This window comes from Puntigrus tetrazona, chromosome 13 (genome assembly GCF_018831695.1).
Source record: "Puntigrus tetrazona isolate hp1 chromosome 13, ASM1883169v1, whole genome shotgun sequence".
NCBI classification, from domain to species: Eukaryota; Metazoa; Chordata; class Actinopteri; order Cypriniformes; family Cyprinidae; genus Puntigrus; species Puntigrus tetrazona.
Genome location: NC_056711.1, coordinates 13274303 through 13287967, shown reverse-complemented (window position 1 = coordinate 13287967; position 13665 = coordinate 13274303). Strand labels below are relative to the sequence as shown.

The window sequence follows — 13665 nt, the reverse complement described above, 5'->3', positions numbered from 1 at the left end:
AGATATCTTCACCTCGGGTCACCTTGCTCCACTTTATTGTAAGTCTGTAATTTACTGTTTGGATGGCAAAAGGACTTCCAGAGCAAAACTTGCAGCTGCCCAGGTAAGATAGCAGTAATCATAACACTTGTCCTTGTGCCCATATCTGACCAAAGCATGGGGAGGTGGACGCTTGTTATCTGGCTTGACTGGTCCAGAGCTGCGCCACACACGTGGGCACAAACAGACCGCCGACTCCCTCTATCCACCAACCCCCTTCTGCCTCAAATCCTCTCAGATCACTCTACCCAGCAAGTCTCCTGTTTGGACAGCAGCGTGAGCCCTGTCGCTGGTCCAAAGCCATGGCTTCCTCCCCTCTTTCCACCTGTCAGGTGCTCTTGGCCGTTTTAATGGGGGAGGAAAGGGAGGGGAGGGGGGACAGCAGCCAGCCTGCCGGATCCAGTGCCTGCCTGCCTGCCTCTTCGTGCCAACCTTTACGGCTGTCTCTCAGCTCTGCTCCACTTCCTCTAAGCCAAGACTCCCAGCAGGTGTCCCCACAGAATGGAGATCTGTCCGAGTCGCCTCGGAGGTCCGGCTCATCTCGTCTTCTCTGGCTGTTGTGAGAGACAGAGAGGTCACACATTTCCACGCACATTGGCGGAGTTTCTTTTCCTCAGTCGTGCAGAAAGAGTCACAGAAGTGTGTCTTTGCTGGATGTGTGACTTATTAGCATTTATGAAATCGCATAGCTTGTCAGTTCTGTCGAAATTACTTTGTGAAAGATGAGAATCTCATTACCATGATTACGTAAAACATTGTTTTGCCATTGTTATTTCACGCCATGTGTGGTGAAAAAATGGGAAATGCAATTTGTTGTGCTTGCAAAGTGTTAATGAGGCTAGCAAGCCCTTAGCGAAATGTGCAACCACTACACTGCATGAAACCGTCGAGAGACTGAACAATTACACAAACAGCACAGCTTTTGAGATGAACAAGCGTCTGTATATCATTATAAGATGGATTCATTATGAGTCTCATTACAAGTATCAGCTCTAAACATTAGTGCAACAAGTTTATATTCTGTTTTACTAATGGATGCTTTAAAAAGAATAAAGTTTTTAGGCTTTGCCTCATCTCATTTACGATAAACAGCAGACAAAGTAAGGGCTGTTCACACCAAGAACAATAACTGTAACTATAAAGATTTAATAATTAAGAAACCCTGAACATTGAAGTCTCGTCTGCCTCATAATGGAAAGATGTATCCCTCCTAGCCACAGCCCATTTTAACTTGGAATTCTATGGAGACATGAAATGTGGCGATCAACATGTTTCAGTTTGAAAAATCTTGGATCAGAAGATATAATTATAATGTCACAGAGGAATGACATATTTTAAAAATTTTTATCTGAAGGATAAAATTATACACCCACCCAATTTTAACGAGCTATACCTTAATCCTATATCCTTCCAGCTGTGAGCAGCTATTAAAATCAATATTAATTTAAAATAAATAGATGAATGCAACATTAATGCAGCTGCAGAATTCACAATCGTATATTTTCAGGACTCACAACCACATTTTTTCTGTGAACCTTCACTGTGTGTACAGAACCATACTGGACAACTGTGCCACTGCATCATTTGTGAGCTGCTCAAGAGTGTCATTTAAAGAGTTAAATATAGATGTAGTCACTGTTTTCCACCTGTTTGTTTTGAGGTCTGCGGGAGATTCCAATGATACAGTTCCACTCATGTATTAAAGCTGATGTTGTTTAATATGACATACAAAGATTTGACATTGAAACTTGTGCACTATTATAAGCTGTGATAAGGCACAGTGATATGGACAATGCCATTTTTATATTTGCATCAGTATTATACTAAAATATATAAGGTGATAGACAGCAGTTACTTGTTCATATAGTAGCAACTTAAATAATTTTTTATTTAAAAATAAATAAACAAGGAGTAACGTTTAGATCAGCACAGGTTTTACTGTAGCTCATCAAGCTTGTCCCAAAACCTGTTAATTGGTCAGACACTGAGAGACAAGCTGACCAGCCTTCTAAACCAGTTGAGCACCATCTTGGCCGGGTGGGAGCTTCTAGTCCACCTTAAATCTGATTTAAGCTTTATTTTCAGCAGGGGCAAAGCTCAGATCCAGATCAGACGTATCATGAAAAGAAAATCTCATTTTGCCAGTTTCTCTTAAATCTCACCTTCTCTCTGGCTTTCCCGACCATCCTGTGAACACCGTTTCCAGGGCAACATCCCTGGTGGCCAGCAGATGCAGAGAACAATAATTGTCCAAAGCAGAGGGACCTCTTCAGAATCTACAATGTCAAGACGGGTGCCAGATTTAACACTTTCTGTTTTTCAATCAATTAATGCATTTTCAGCAGGATAGATAAAAAGATAATATACATATATATATATATATAGATAGATAGATAGACAGATAGATAGATAGATATGGTCAACCTGATAGAGATAGAGAGGATATAGATAGGATTTTCTACTGATAGGAGTTTGTACAAATTCAGACCCTACTTTAGGCAATCTCATCAGATTTATGTACTTTTACAGAAATGTGTTCGGTTCCTTGATTTCTGTAATGTGTTTCTCGGCCGCGGAACAAAAGGCCTGGCAATGTAATTCAGTGAGAGCAGGAAAGATGTCTATAGCCAAGCTCTGTGCTACATGCATTAAACATGACATGTAGGGTTATGTGTATGGTAGTAGCTGGGACTTAAAACGAAAATGCTCTTCACAGGTGAAGACAGGCTGTATTCTGTGCTGAGCCCCACATCAGGAGATTTAAACTTTCATGTAATCTGTGACAGGAAGAATGGGCTGCAAAACACTGTGCTTTAGAAATAACAATGTTTGAGGGTGAATATAGAACTGCATATACTATTGTAATGTATACTTTTAAGTAATTATTATAATCTAAATGTGTACGTATTTTCTAGTACAACTATTAAAAAAATCACCATATTGTTAAATAATTTAAACTATACTCTTTTAAAAGGGTGATATTTAACTAGATGAACTAAATAGTTGAAATACAGCATTCTGCTTTCACATGAGTTGCTATTTCCTTCGTATTCTTTATATTTCATGATGTCTATTATGTTATAAATATTAATAAACAATAGGCTGCTTAGATAGACACTGAAGATCAGAATGCATCATTCTAAGGGGAAAGGGGCTGGCACTTTAATCAAAGAGGTCTTAGCATATTCTAGTAGGTGCTGCGCATGGTAGCTGCAGCCAATCACGGCTCTCGAGAGTGCTCATTGGTTGGGCTGTGGGGGATGTCTGGCTTCCATCGGTAGGGGGTTACTCTCTCCGCTCCATCCGTCCATTCAGCCCCCACAGTCAGCAAAACACACGTCAGAGCGCAGGTCCACAGCAAACGAATCCTGCAGAGCTCTGTGTATGTGTGTTGATGTGTGTGTATGTCAGGAGTGTCAGGAGGAGAGAGAGAGACACACACACAGCGTGGACTAGCTGCTTCTGAACCACTGCAGGAGCATTAAATCTGGGACTGTCACAGATACTGAAGGAGAGAGAGAAGACATTCAAAGAGGGACGTTTATCTCGCAGCACAGTTATGGAGACTCATCTCTGCTGTCCAGCAGCGGATCAAACTAGAAGCAAAGGACAGAAAAGTCAGCCGCCGTATTGACTTTAATCTTCTGGTGGAAGAAGGAGATTTTATTCTCAGACAGTTTGCTCTCAGAAGGTGAAGATTAGGAGTGGATTTTTTTTCTTCTTTCGTTTCCTTTTTTCTTCTGTGTTTCAGTTAATTGCTCTGCTTTTGGGGGCTTCTCACCCCCTCCACAAGTCGTCACCTCTCTCAGATCCTTCCTTTCCTTCCCAACATCTTCTCTGCATGCTTTTCCACTGCTCTGCAGGTGAACACACTCATGGTGGATGCCAAGGGAAGGAACATGAAATGTCTGACGTTCTTGTTGATGCTTCCAGAATCAGTTAAGAGCAAGTCCAGTAAAGGCTCCAAAAAGGGGAGTCCCAGCAGCTCGTCCAAGCTGCCCCCAGTGTGTTATGAGATCATCACCTTGAAAACCAAGAAGAAGAAGAAGATGGCAGCGGAGATCTTTCCCACTAAGAAGCCGGTATCGGCCACCACCGTACAGCAGTACCAGCAGCAGAACTTGAACAACAACAACACCATCCAATGTTGCAACTGGCAGGGTCTTTACTCCACGATCCGGGAGAGGTAGGTCAACTTCAGATGTATTCAAAGAGGGAGACAAGAGTGGTACGGTCAGAAGTTTGCAGACAAACAGCATTTATGCTGTGATAGCTGATGCAGTGGAGTCCAAAAGTCCCATTTAAATCTGAAAATTAGACATTTTTTGAACATTTCATTGAAGAAATATTCTGCACTTTTTCTAACTGATTTCTAATGAAATGAGCACATTTGTGACAACTTTCAGATTATGCTGGATAACATTTGGAGCTCATGCTGCTGTGCTTAAAAAATCGAATTGTTATGTTTCTGAAATAATTTATTATCAATAATAAATGTATTAATTGTTTTAAAAGTACTTTATTAAACTAGAGCATTTTAACTAGTAGATTCAGAGAACTCAATAAATATTTGGAAGAAAATGTGAACACAGTCAAAGTCAATTTTTTCTTCTCAAGCAGGTTCAGGTTTGGACACTGGATGTCATTGCTGAAGCGTTATTTAACTCTGAGACTGAAAATGTTCTGAAAAGTTAAATTGTTCATTTGTGTAGTCTCTCTGTTCCGCCCTGTATGCATTGTCCCAGAAGAGGCAAAAAAAGGAACAGGTTTTGTTTTATATGCATGGCTTTGCTCTCTGTCAAAGGGTAATATTTACTTTGTAGTCATGGGAAAGCCCCATGCTGGCCAAAACAAATGTGCGCTCCCTGACCTGGCTTTGTGTTCACTCTAGAACAGCGTTCCTTGTTTACCTACTGCTCCTATGTGGCCTGGACCCCAAAAATACATGAGGAAGATGCCATTGTAGACTTCCATTGACAGGGGCCAGGGATTTTCCTGAGAAAGACTTATGTAACCATTTTGTAAATGCAGTACAACTAAATTAAAGAATTCTATTGAATTACTGTTTTTTTTCTGAGTTATATGTATCTTTTCTTTATTTAAAGTTCTATGATAACTTCTTGTATACATAAAAAACACATCTTTTATACAACCAAGTAGAATTGTTTCTCCGTTTTTTTGTCTTAATTATTCTTCTCAATCTTGTCTGCAGAAATGCTGTGATGTTCAATAATGAACTGATGGCTGATGTTCACTTTGTTGTTGGTCAGTCCGGAGGAACTCAGAGGCTTCCGGGACACAAGGTAGGACCTCTTGATCTGCACTATCCAGCAGTAACAGAGAACGATAAGTCATGTGCTTCACTGCTGTTGCTAATGACAGATAAATTCTTTTTCTTGTTTTCAGTCTAGCCGGCCATGTGTCTTTCTGAGACACTCCTCAATTATTAATGAAAATCAGGCAAAAGGCAGTGGGAAGACGTCTGTCTTTTTTTTTTTTTTCTTTTTTTTTTTTTTTTACTTATTTTCATGCTAGATTTGTGCTATATTAAATAATGATGATGAGTCTGTGGTCAAAGTTTTTCAAAAGCATTAATGAATATGTGAAAAAAAATATTTTTTCAATAAACTGCCTAATTGGTAAAATGAAACATCATTCGACTTTGACACAAAAATCCATTTGAACCATCTTGTAATATTTCTTACATATTTAGTCATCTATCTGGTTTTCAAATTTCCATGGAAATTTTTGAGAAATACATTTTAATTTAACAGTAGTATTGAGATTGAGAATGGCTTTTTTCATACTGAGAGGCAAAAAAAAGTTTGACATATCACTATGCAAATGCATTCATTGAACTGAATTAAAAATTCTCCATAAGTTTGAAACCCCTGATTAGCTGATCTTTACCAAGTAAAAATCATTAGGTCTTCCACTGTGACCTTCGAAACTAGCAGCTTTCCAATAGCCTTTGTCGTAAAATTTTTATGGGGAGTGGCATTATTACATTTGACATTATTATTTTTTTTTTAACCTCAGGCCAATTTTAACTGCACCAACCCTGATTTAAACCAGTTCTTCTTTCCCTCTCAGACTTTATTTAAAAAGACAGGGCTAATCTGGTGCCTACAATTCAGGCATGACTCATCTTTTATCCGTTTAAGAGGGCAGAATTGAAAGCTGTGTTCAACTGATATGCGATGCCTTATAAAGCACACTTAGGCAAGGGCATTGTATTGCTTTGCTGCATGGCCACAGCCAATATTGCAATGGGCCATGAAGAGTTATTACAGAGCACCTTTTTTATGATGTCCATTTGGCTGGCGTTCAGATATGCATTATCATTTTTATTTGAGAAGGTTATGTTTGCTTCTAGGATAGGCTTACTTGAAGAGGAGCGCTTTGCAAAATTACTCTCGCCATTTATTTGATGTTCCTCTTAGTTATAATATATTTGTTATAGGCTTTTCATATCAGGGATCCTGAAGGAGAATAACACACCTTTACTTAAAAGGCTAAAAAGTAAAGTAAAGCTAAGTTTGGTAAATGGAAAAGATGCATGTGTGAGAGTAATGTTAAAATGAATTGTAAATATTCACTTCTGCTCCTGTTATATAATGCATCTGCAATGCTGTGTTGGCCTCAGATTTCATCATTAGCTACGTGCACCCATTAGCATCAGCGAGATAACTTTTAGCTCTAGGAGCCACTTTCACATCATTGTGAAACCCTCTTTGCTTCGGAGGGAAAAGCAAATGCCATTCACATGAATGGCACTCACGTGTCTTGTAAACCCAAGGGGAAATTACAGTCATAATTAAGCATCAGTCTTTGTGGGTGAAATTTTGTGTGTGCTTCACGCTCAAATGACTCCAGGGGAATGGGATCAAGCTGAAATTTAAAACAGCCAAGCGTTACCTTTACAATGCAATTGACTCAGAAGAAAGAAAACCTGAAGGGCAACTTCTGAGGAATTAAAGATCGCTAGCTGTGCTTTTCTGATCCAGGTTTATAAGAAAGAATGTGTCATTGTATGGGTTGTATGTAATTTAGAGGTGATTACATGAAACCATCACCTGCCACCTGGAAAGTTCTTTTGATAAGTGTGAGGAGAATAATCACAGAGGTTTTTTTGTTAAAGCGAGGAAAGACATAAAACCACTTTAGTGTCAGGTCATAAAAATAGGTCACTTTGGAAAAGTAGTGAATAGCTGAAGGCATTTAAACCTTTTCCATCTATATGTGGCCTTCAGTATACAGCTGATTTTATAGGTTTGGACTGATTTTTGTTTGAAACTCAGTGTTGATGTGTAAATTATTTAAAATTGAGTGATTGATTCTGTCGACCCTTATGATAACTGACAAAACAAGACATGTAACATTTATTTATTATTTATTTTCCCTCATTAGTATGTCCTTGCTGTGGGAAGCTCGGTTTTCCATGCCATGTTTTATGGAGAGTTGGCAGAAGACAAAGAGGAGATCCGTATCCCTGATGTAGAACCTCCAGCCTTTCTGGCTATGCTGAAGTAAGTCTCCTTATGTAATTGTACCTTGCCTGTCAGGTCTGTGCTGGCTGACTCGTTTCTCATCTGCCTGGTTAAACCATTATTACCTTTCTGTACAGATTATTTAGTTATTATTGTTTTCAATTAAGCGCAGAAGTGAAGAAAATTGTTCTCTCTGATCTAAGTACCCCTCTTTGGACTTCTTCCAGAGGGTTAATTGACTACATCGACATGTAATTTCTTTACAGCCAACGGTTCAAGACCATTAAAAGCGATATGGCCTTTGGAAGAAGTCTTTTCTGATTGAAATCGGCTATGCAATTAGCTTCATTTGAATACACTGAAGATATCAAATAGTTTCATTTGACTTAAATGTCATTTTGAATAGAGTACTCAATTCAGATAATTTAGGTATAAAAAAAAATCACCAACATAACTTGATGGGTAAAATTCACTAAAAAGTTTTACCACTTATAAAACAAAAACTTTATTTCTTAATCAAACACAATTCACTCGAAATAAACTAAAATGACATGTTTACGTTTGCTAGCATGGTTAGCATTGGTTAGGTTCTGTGTAGGTTGTGCATTGCTCAAACATAAAAAAGCACTATCCTTTTAGTGTTAATCATTGGACATTTCATTTCTGAACTGCCATTGTGAACTACAACAACCATCATAGTAAAACGTTGCCAGATTTCACATTTATCTATTTCAGATAAAACCAAACATGCTTTTAAAGCCACTCACTGGAGTCAAAAAAATGTCCCAAAGTGAGTTGGTGCTGTGTCTCCAGAATTGCTGTGGCTCATTCCCAAAGTCTTCTTTTATATGTATCAGGGGGAACTCTGAACACTAATGGCACTAGATGTTAAATGTTGAATAGAATTCTAGCTTAAACAAGAAGAAAATAAATAATGAAGTGAGCTTAGCTTGTCCGCCTTTCAGAGGGCTTAAGACCATGACAGAAGATCTGATAGATCTTAACTCATGCTTACCCATCTCTCTTGAGAGTCCTTCTGTGTTCTCCACTCTCTCTCCTCTTTGGCTGGCTCATCTCTCACTCGAGAGAAATTTTTGTTCTCTCTCCTTCTAAGTCTTTCATCCTTCCTCCCCCACTCTCCTAAAGAAGGGTAAATTTATACATGTTGTTTCTGTTTACAGAACACATCTATTGAACATTGTGCCCATTATGCTGCTTCTATATAGGATATGACTTCTAGTCCAGATTGCGTTACAGGACATTGTGTTAGATTTGTAGTAGATCTGTGCAGTGCATCATATTCACTTCAGTTCAGCCTGTTCTGAAGGACACAATCAAAGCCAAGTTCATTTCTATTTCACAAAGGTATGGTTATTGTCACAATAGTGCTGTTTGTTATAAGAGGTGTTGCAAAAGATAGTATCTCCACTGACCAAAACACATTGTGGTTCATGCTGGTAGCACATAAAATAATAGCTTCTTGCTGGGCCAGTAATAGCAGACTACGATGCAACTGGACTACATCCATTTTGAATGACTACGGCAGATAATGTATGACATATCTAAGCTTGTTTCTTTTCTGTTTTTTAGGTACATTTACTGTGATGAAATTGACTTGAGTGCTGACACCGTACTGGCAACATTATACGCAGCCAAAAAGTACATAGTCCCGCACCTGGCTCGGGCTTGTGTCAACTTCTTGGAAACAAGTTTGAGCGCAAAGAATGCGTGTATTCTTCTATCTCAAAGCTGTCTGTTTGAAGAGCCAGACCTAACGCAACGCTGCTGGGAAGTCATTGACGCTCAAGCTGAGTTGGCACTTAAATCCGAGGGCTTTTGTGACATTGACGCTCAGACCTTGGAGAGCATTCTCAGACGGGAGACTTTGAACGCTAAGGAGATTGTAGTGTTCGAGGCAGCGCTAAGCTGGGCAGAGGCTGAATGTCAGCGAAGGGAGATGAACACAAGTATTGACAACAAACGCAAGGTATTGGGCCAAGCCGTCTACCTGATCCGTATACCGACCATGGGTCTTGATGATTTTGCAAACGGTGCTGCGCAATCAGGAGTGTTAACTCTAAACGAGACCAATGACATTTTCCTGTGGTACACAGCGGCTAAGAAACCTGAGCTGCAGTTTGCCTGCCAACCTCGTAAGGGATTGACGCCACAGAAGTGCCATCGCTTCCAGTCATGCGCCTACCGCAGCAACCAATGGCGTTATCGTGGACGCTGTGACAGCATTCAGTTTGCTGTAGATAAACGAGTGTTTATCGCGGGTTTCGGGCTCTATGGTTCAAGCTGTGGATCTGCCGAGTATACGGCCAAGATCGAGCTCAAACGGCAAGGAGTCGTTCTGGGAACCAATCTTAGCAAGTACTTTTCTGATGGATCCAGCAACACCTTCCCAGTTTGGTTTGAGTATCCGGTTCAGATCGAGCCTGACACTTTCTATACGGCAAGTGTGGTTCTGGATGGAAATGAATTGAGTTATTTCGGACAAGAGGGTATGACGGAAGTCCAGTGTGGGAAGGTGACCTTTCAGTTTCAGTGCTCTTCAGACAGTACCAACGGCACAGGAGTACAAGGAGGCCAAATTCCCGAGCTCATTTTCTATGCCTAAGTTTCTCTTGGGAAAACAAAAAACTGTCCTCCTTGCCAGTGTGAAATAGCTTTACATTACAGACAATATATGTTTTTGTATTACATGGCGGAATTCAACTTCTCCAATGCTGCCAGAGACAAACCGAGACATAACAGGCATTACAAGGGCCTTGTTTTGAGCTCTTAGTAGTTTTTCGGCGGCTGTCAAAGCGTGAACAGTTACACTGTATTTCCTCCTTGTCTTAAAAGTGAATTAAATATTTTACTTTGTGCTCTGCATAAAGCTGCACCTGTTTACAAAAGGAAATCTCATTTCAGTGGGATGTAAGTTGTTGTATATGCTCCTAGTTGGGTGCCACAGCCTGGTTTTTGTTGCTTTTTATCTTAATTGATTTGAAAGACTTTTGATTAATTTAATTTTGAGAAGGGACATTGTGCATTGTACAGTATATATTTAAATGTGTGAACTAAATTATAAATATATACATAATTATATAAATATTATCACTCCATGGCTATATTTACTGTTTACAATGACTATATGCCATGTTAGTGAACGCTTGCACATGTATATTGTAGCAATAGTCAACAAAATATACAAACTCATGATAACAGACTAACTTCAGTATTTCTTCACTTCACGATTCAAGGCAATCAAGATACCTAACACCAAAGTTACTGTCATCATAACTAATTCTTTTGATTAAATGTCATTTTCAAGCACAGATTATCTTAGACACATATTGTTTAGAATAACCATTTAGATTTAGAAACATCCTTTCTTTGTATCAGCCATAATGACAGGTATAAACTATATGTTTTTAGCATAAACATATGTAGAGTTTGCACTAAAATAAACACTTTCCATTCAGAGTCTTCGACCCTACGGTAACATTAGTCAAGAGACAGGAGTCATATTTAATGTTTCGTAAATGAAAACAATGCTGTGAGGGACAAATGTATGGGCTACTCTGGTATGGGTTATATTTAAATAATTATACATGACACAGCTGTACATCAATCCTTAACTGTTTTCATTTTCAGGAGATTAATATGACCTGACTGAGGTCAGTGGATTCCAATGTACAGTGCTTCATGTTGTATTATATTCAGCAAAATGAACATTCTAAATATTTCTTATTAAATAAAATGTCTTCTGTGAAACATGACTTAACAGTTCACCACGAACCAATATGTTTTAAGTCTCTTTTCATGCAAGTTAAATAAAGTGCACTAAGAAACTAACTGAACTACCGCTAAAAGCTGAAATAACAGGTTACATAATCACACACAAAACTATCACACAATGTAACGTTTTGGGATATTGTGTCATCATTTCCACCTCTATAAGTGTTGTGTTCATGCCTAATTAGCAGCATAATTAGCTGTCACCCAACAAACCCGTCTTCACGCTACTAAATGGGATGTTGTCAACTAACATTTTATCACGTATTTGTAAAGACAAGATAGTTCAAGCATTTTATTTGGATTGCATTGGGCTGTAATTACCAGAATTGTTGTTTTTCCCCTCTTATTTTCATTAATGTGTCAAAAGCAGCAAGGAAGCAGAATGCTAATTCTATTCCCTGCTGAACTTTAAGTGACAGACATAATAGCGATGAGCAGAAAACAAATAATTGCTCTTTTAACTGATCAAGGAATGACCAGTCGCATTTACCTGACACAATCTAATATTACAGCTTTCTTTTTTTTCCCCCTTCCATTTTTACATAGTGAGCATGACAGGTCTGTGAATTTGGTCTGTGGTATTTGGTCTGTGAATCAGCACTGTACTCAAATCAAAACAGTAGGGTTATACAGATCACCAACAAGGTGCACTTTAAGATGTGCTTGAGCAGCAATTTTATTCCATTCAAATCAACTAAAATGTGTTCTTTTATGGAGTTTTGTGTGTTGCGATTTTGTTAATGTCTATTTTCATCACATGAGCTACTTTAATCTTTGTGCACTACTTAGAAGAGGTCATTGATGGAGCTTGCTGTGTGTTTATGATGAACACTTCTGTGAATGTGTATAAAGCATATGTTTGTGTGTTACAGTACAGAAAGACTTATGAATGTGTATGATAGTTGAACATGCAAATAAACTGAACAAGCAGTTCTATTATGACATTAAGAGCGAATTCTACTTGTATTTATTTTTTTATAGCAAACTACTACTTTTTAGATGTGCTTTTTTTATCAAACATGTTTACATGATCAAAATATATATTCTAAACTGCATGTCTTGCTTTTTCAGCAGTCTGCATGATAAAGGTTTTATCCATTATATATGGTTGCAGAAATAGATCATAATATGATAAAGCATCAGAAATAGTTACAAAAAGGGCATGAAAAAAAGCTTTACATAAGTGCTAGAAACATACAATACTTCTATACAGCATAAATAACACATACAGGCCATCAGTAGCAAGTAGATGGTTACAATGTAAGATGCCAGAATCAGAGAAAGTCAGATGTATAGCAATATAGCAAGAATGCTGAGAAAAATAATAACATCATATTGGAGAAATTTAAATGAGTAGTTCTCCCAAAATATAAATTTGCTAAAAAAAATTAAAAAAAGTACTCGTCCAGTTTTACTGGATAAAGCAGTATTATGGATAAATGACTCATTAGCTGGAAGCAACTATTTAAAAAACAATACATAAAAAACAAACATGCAGCTTTTCACTTATCAAGTTCTTAATTGTTTGACTGGAGTCATGTTGATTACCTGCGGATTATTTTAATTTCTTTATCAGCTGTTTGTCTATTTTTAAAAAAATAGAAAAACACATTTTTATCAGCTATTTGATGAATGCTATTTTAAAAGAAGAAACAACTTCATCTACATCTTGGATGGCCTGAGGGTAAGTAAATTTTTTTTAAATTTGCATTTTTGGGTGAAAAAAAAAACACCCTTAAAGGATGCAAAAGTCACTTTTGTGACATCTGAGCCGCTGAAGATGCAGAGGATTACTGTTACTTTCATTTTGAAAGGAATGCTCAGATCCCCGATTTGTATAAATGTTCATATTAATCTTTTTGATCCAGCTTCATCTGCAAATTGCCTTCCCTAATAATGTGATAGTTAGTCAGATTCATGAATTTTAGTCTGCTCTTCACTCCACGGAAAAGAGGGGCGGGGTTAGCAAAGCTCATTAGCATTTAAAGCAGCATGGACTAGAATGGGTTGATAAAAACAAAGCTGATTTTGACAGGGTAAAGATGTTTTTTACAATGCCACTGAGAAATTTTAACCAAGGTATGTTATAGACTTTTCATTAAGATCCTAAAGAATCAAATGGGCATCCAATGACCCCTTTAATATCACATTTGGATGTTGTCTGATATCATTTATTATTACAGTATACAGACTCTGACATGATCATTGTTAATGGGAAATTTGATGAATTCCAGACAGTATGTTTTGGGACCAGAGTGATTTTTTTTAAATATTGCTAATATTCCTGTTGCTAATATGCACATGCAATATTTTTAATTGCCCACAAAGGCAGAGAGACACTCGC

At 38.0% G+C, this 13665-nt stretch overlaps 1 protein-coding gene across 2 annotated transcripts; it reads left to right on the top strand.

Moving 5' to 3' along the window:
• The first annotated feature begins 3345 nt into the window (after positions 1 to 3345).
• Positions 3346 to 12269, top strand: btbd3b (BTB (POZ) domain containing 3b). Of its 2 annotated transcripts, none has more exons than XM_043255062.1 (5): positions 3346 to 3730; positions 3973 to 4225; positions 5252 to 5342; positions 7450 to 7568; positions 9120 to 12269. In XM_043255062.1, the coding sequence occupies exons 2-5, from the start codon at positions 4089 to 4091 to the stop codon at positions 10150 to 10152; spliced, it is 1380 nt and encodes a 459-aa protein (XP_043110997.1). In that variant the 5' UTR covers positions 3346 to 3730; positions 3973 to 4088; the 3' UTR covers positions 10153 to 12269. The 2 variants fall into 2 exon arrangements, with proteins under 2 accessions (XP_043110997.1, XP_043110996.1); XM_043255061.1 differs by having other exon boundaries at positions 3903 to 4225.
• The last annotated feature ends 1396 nt before the right edge of the window (positions 12270 to 13665 follow it).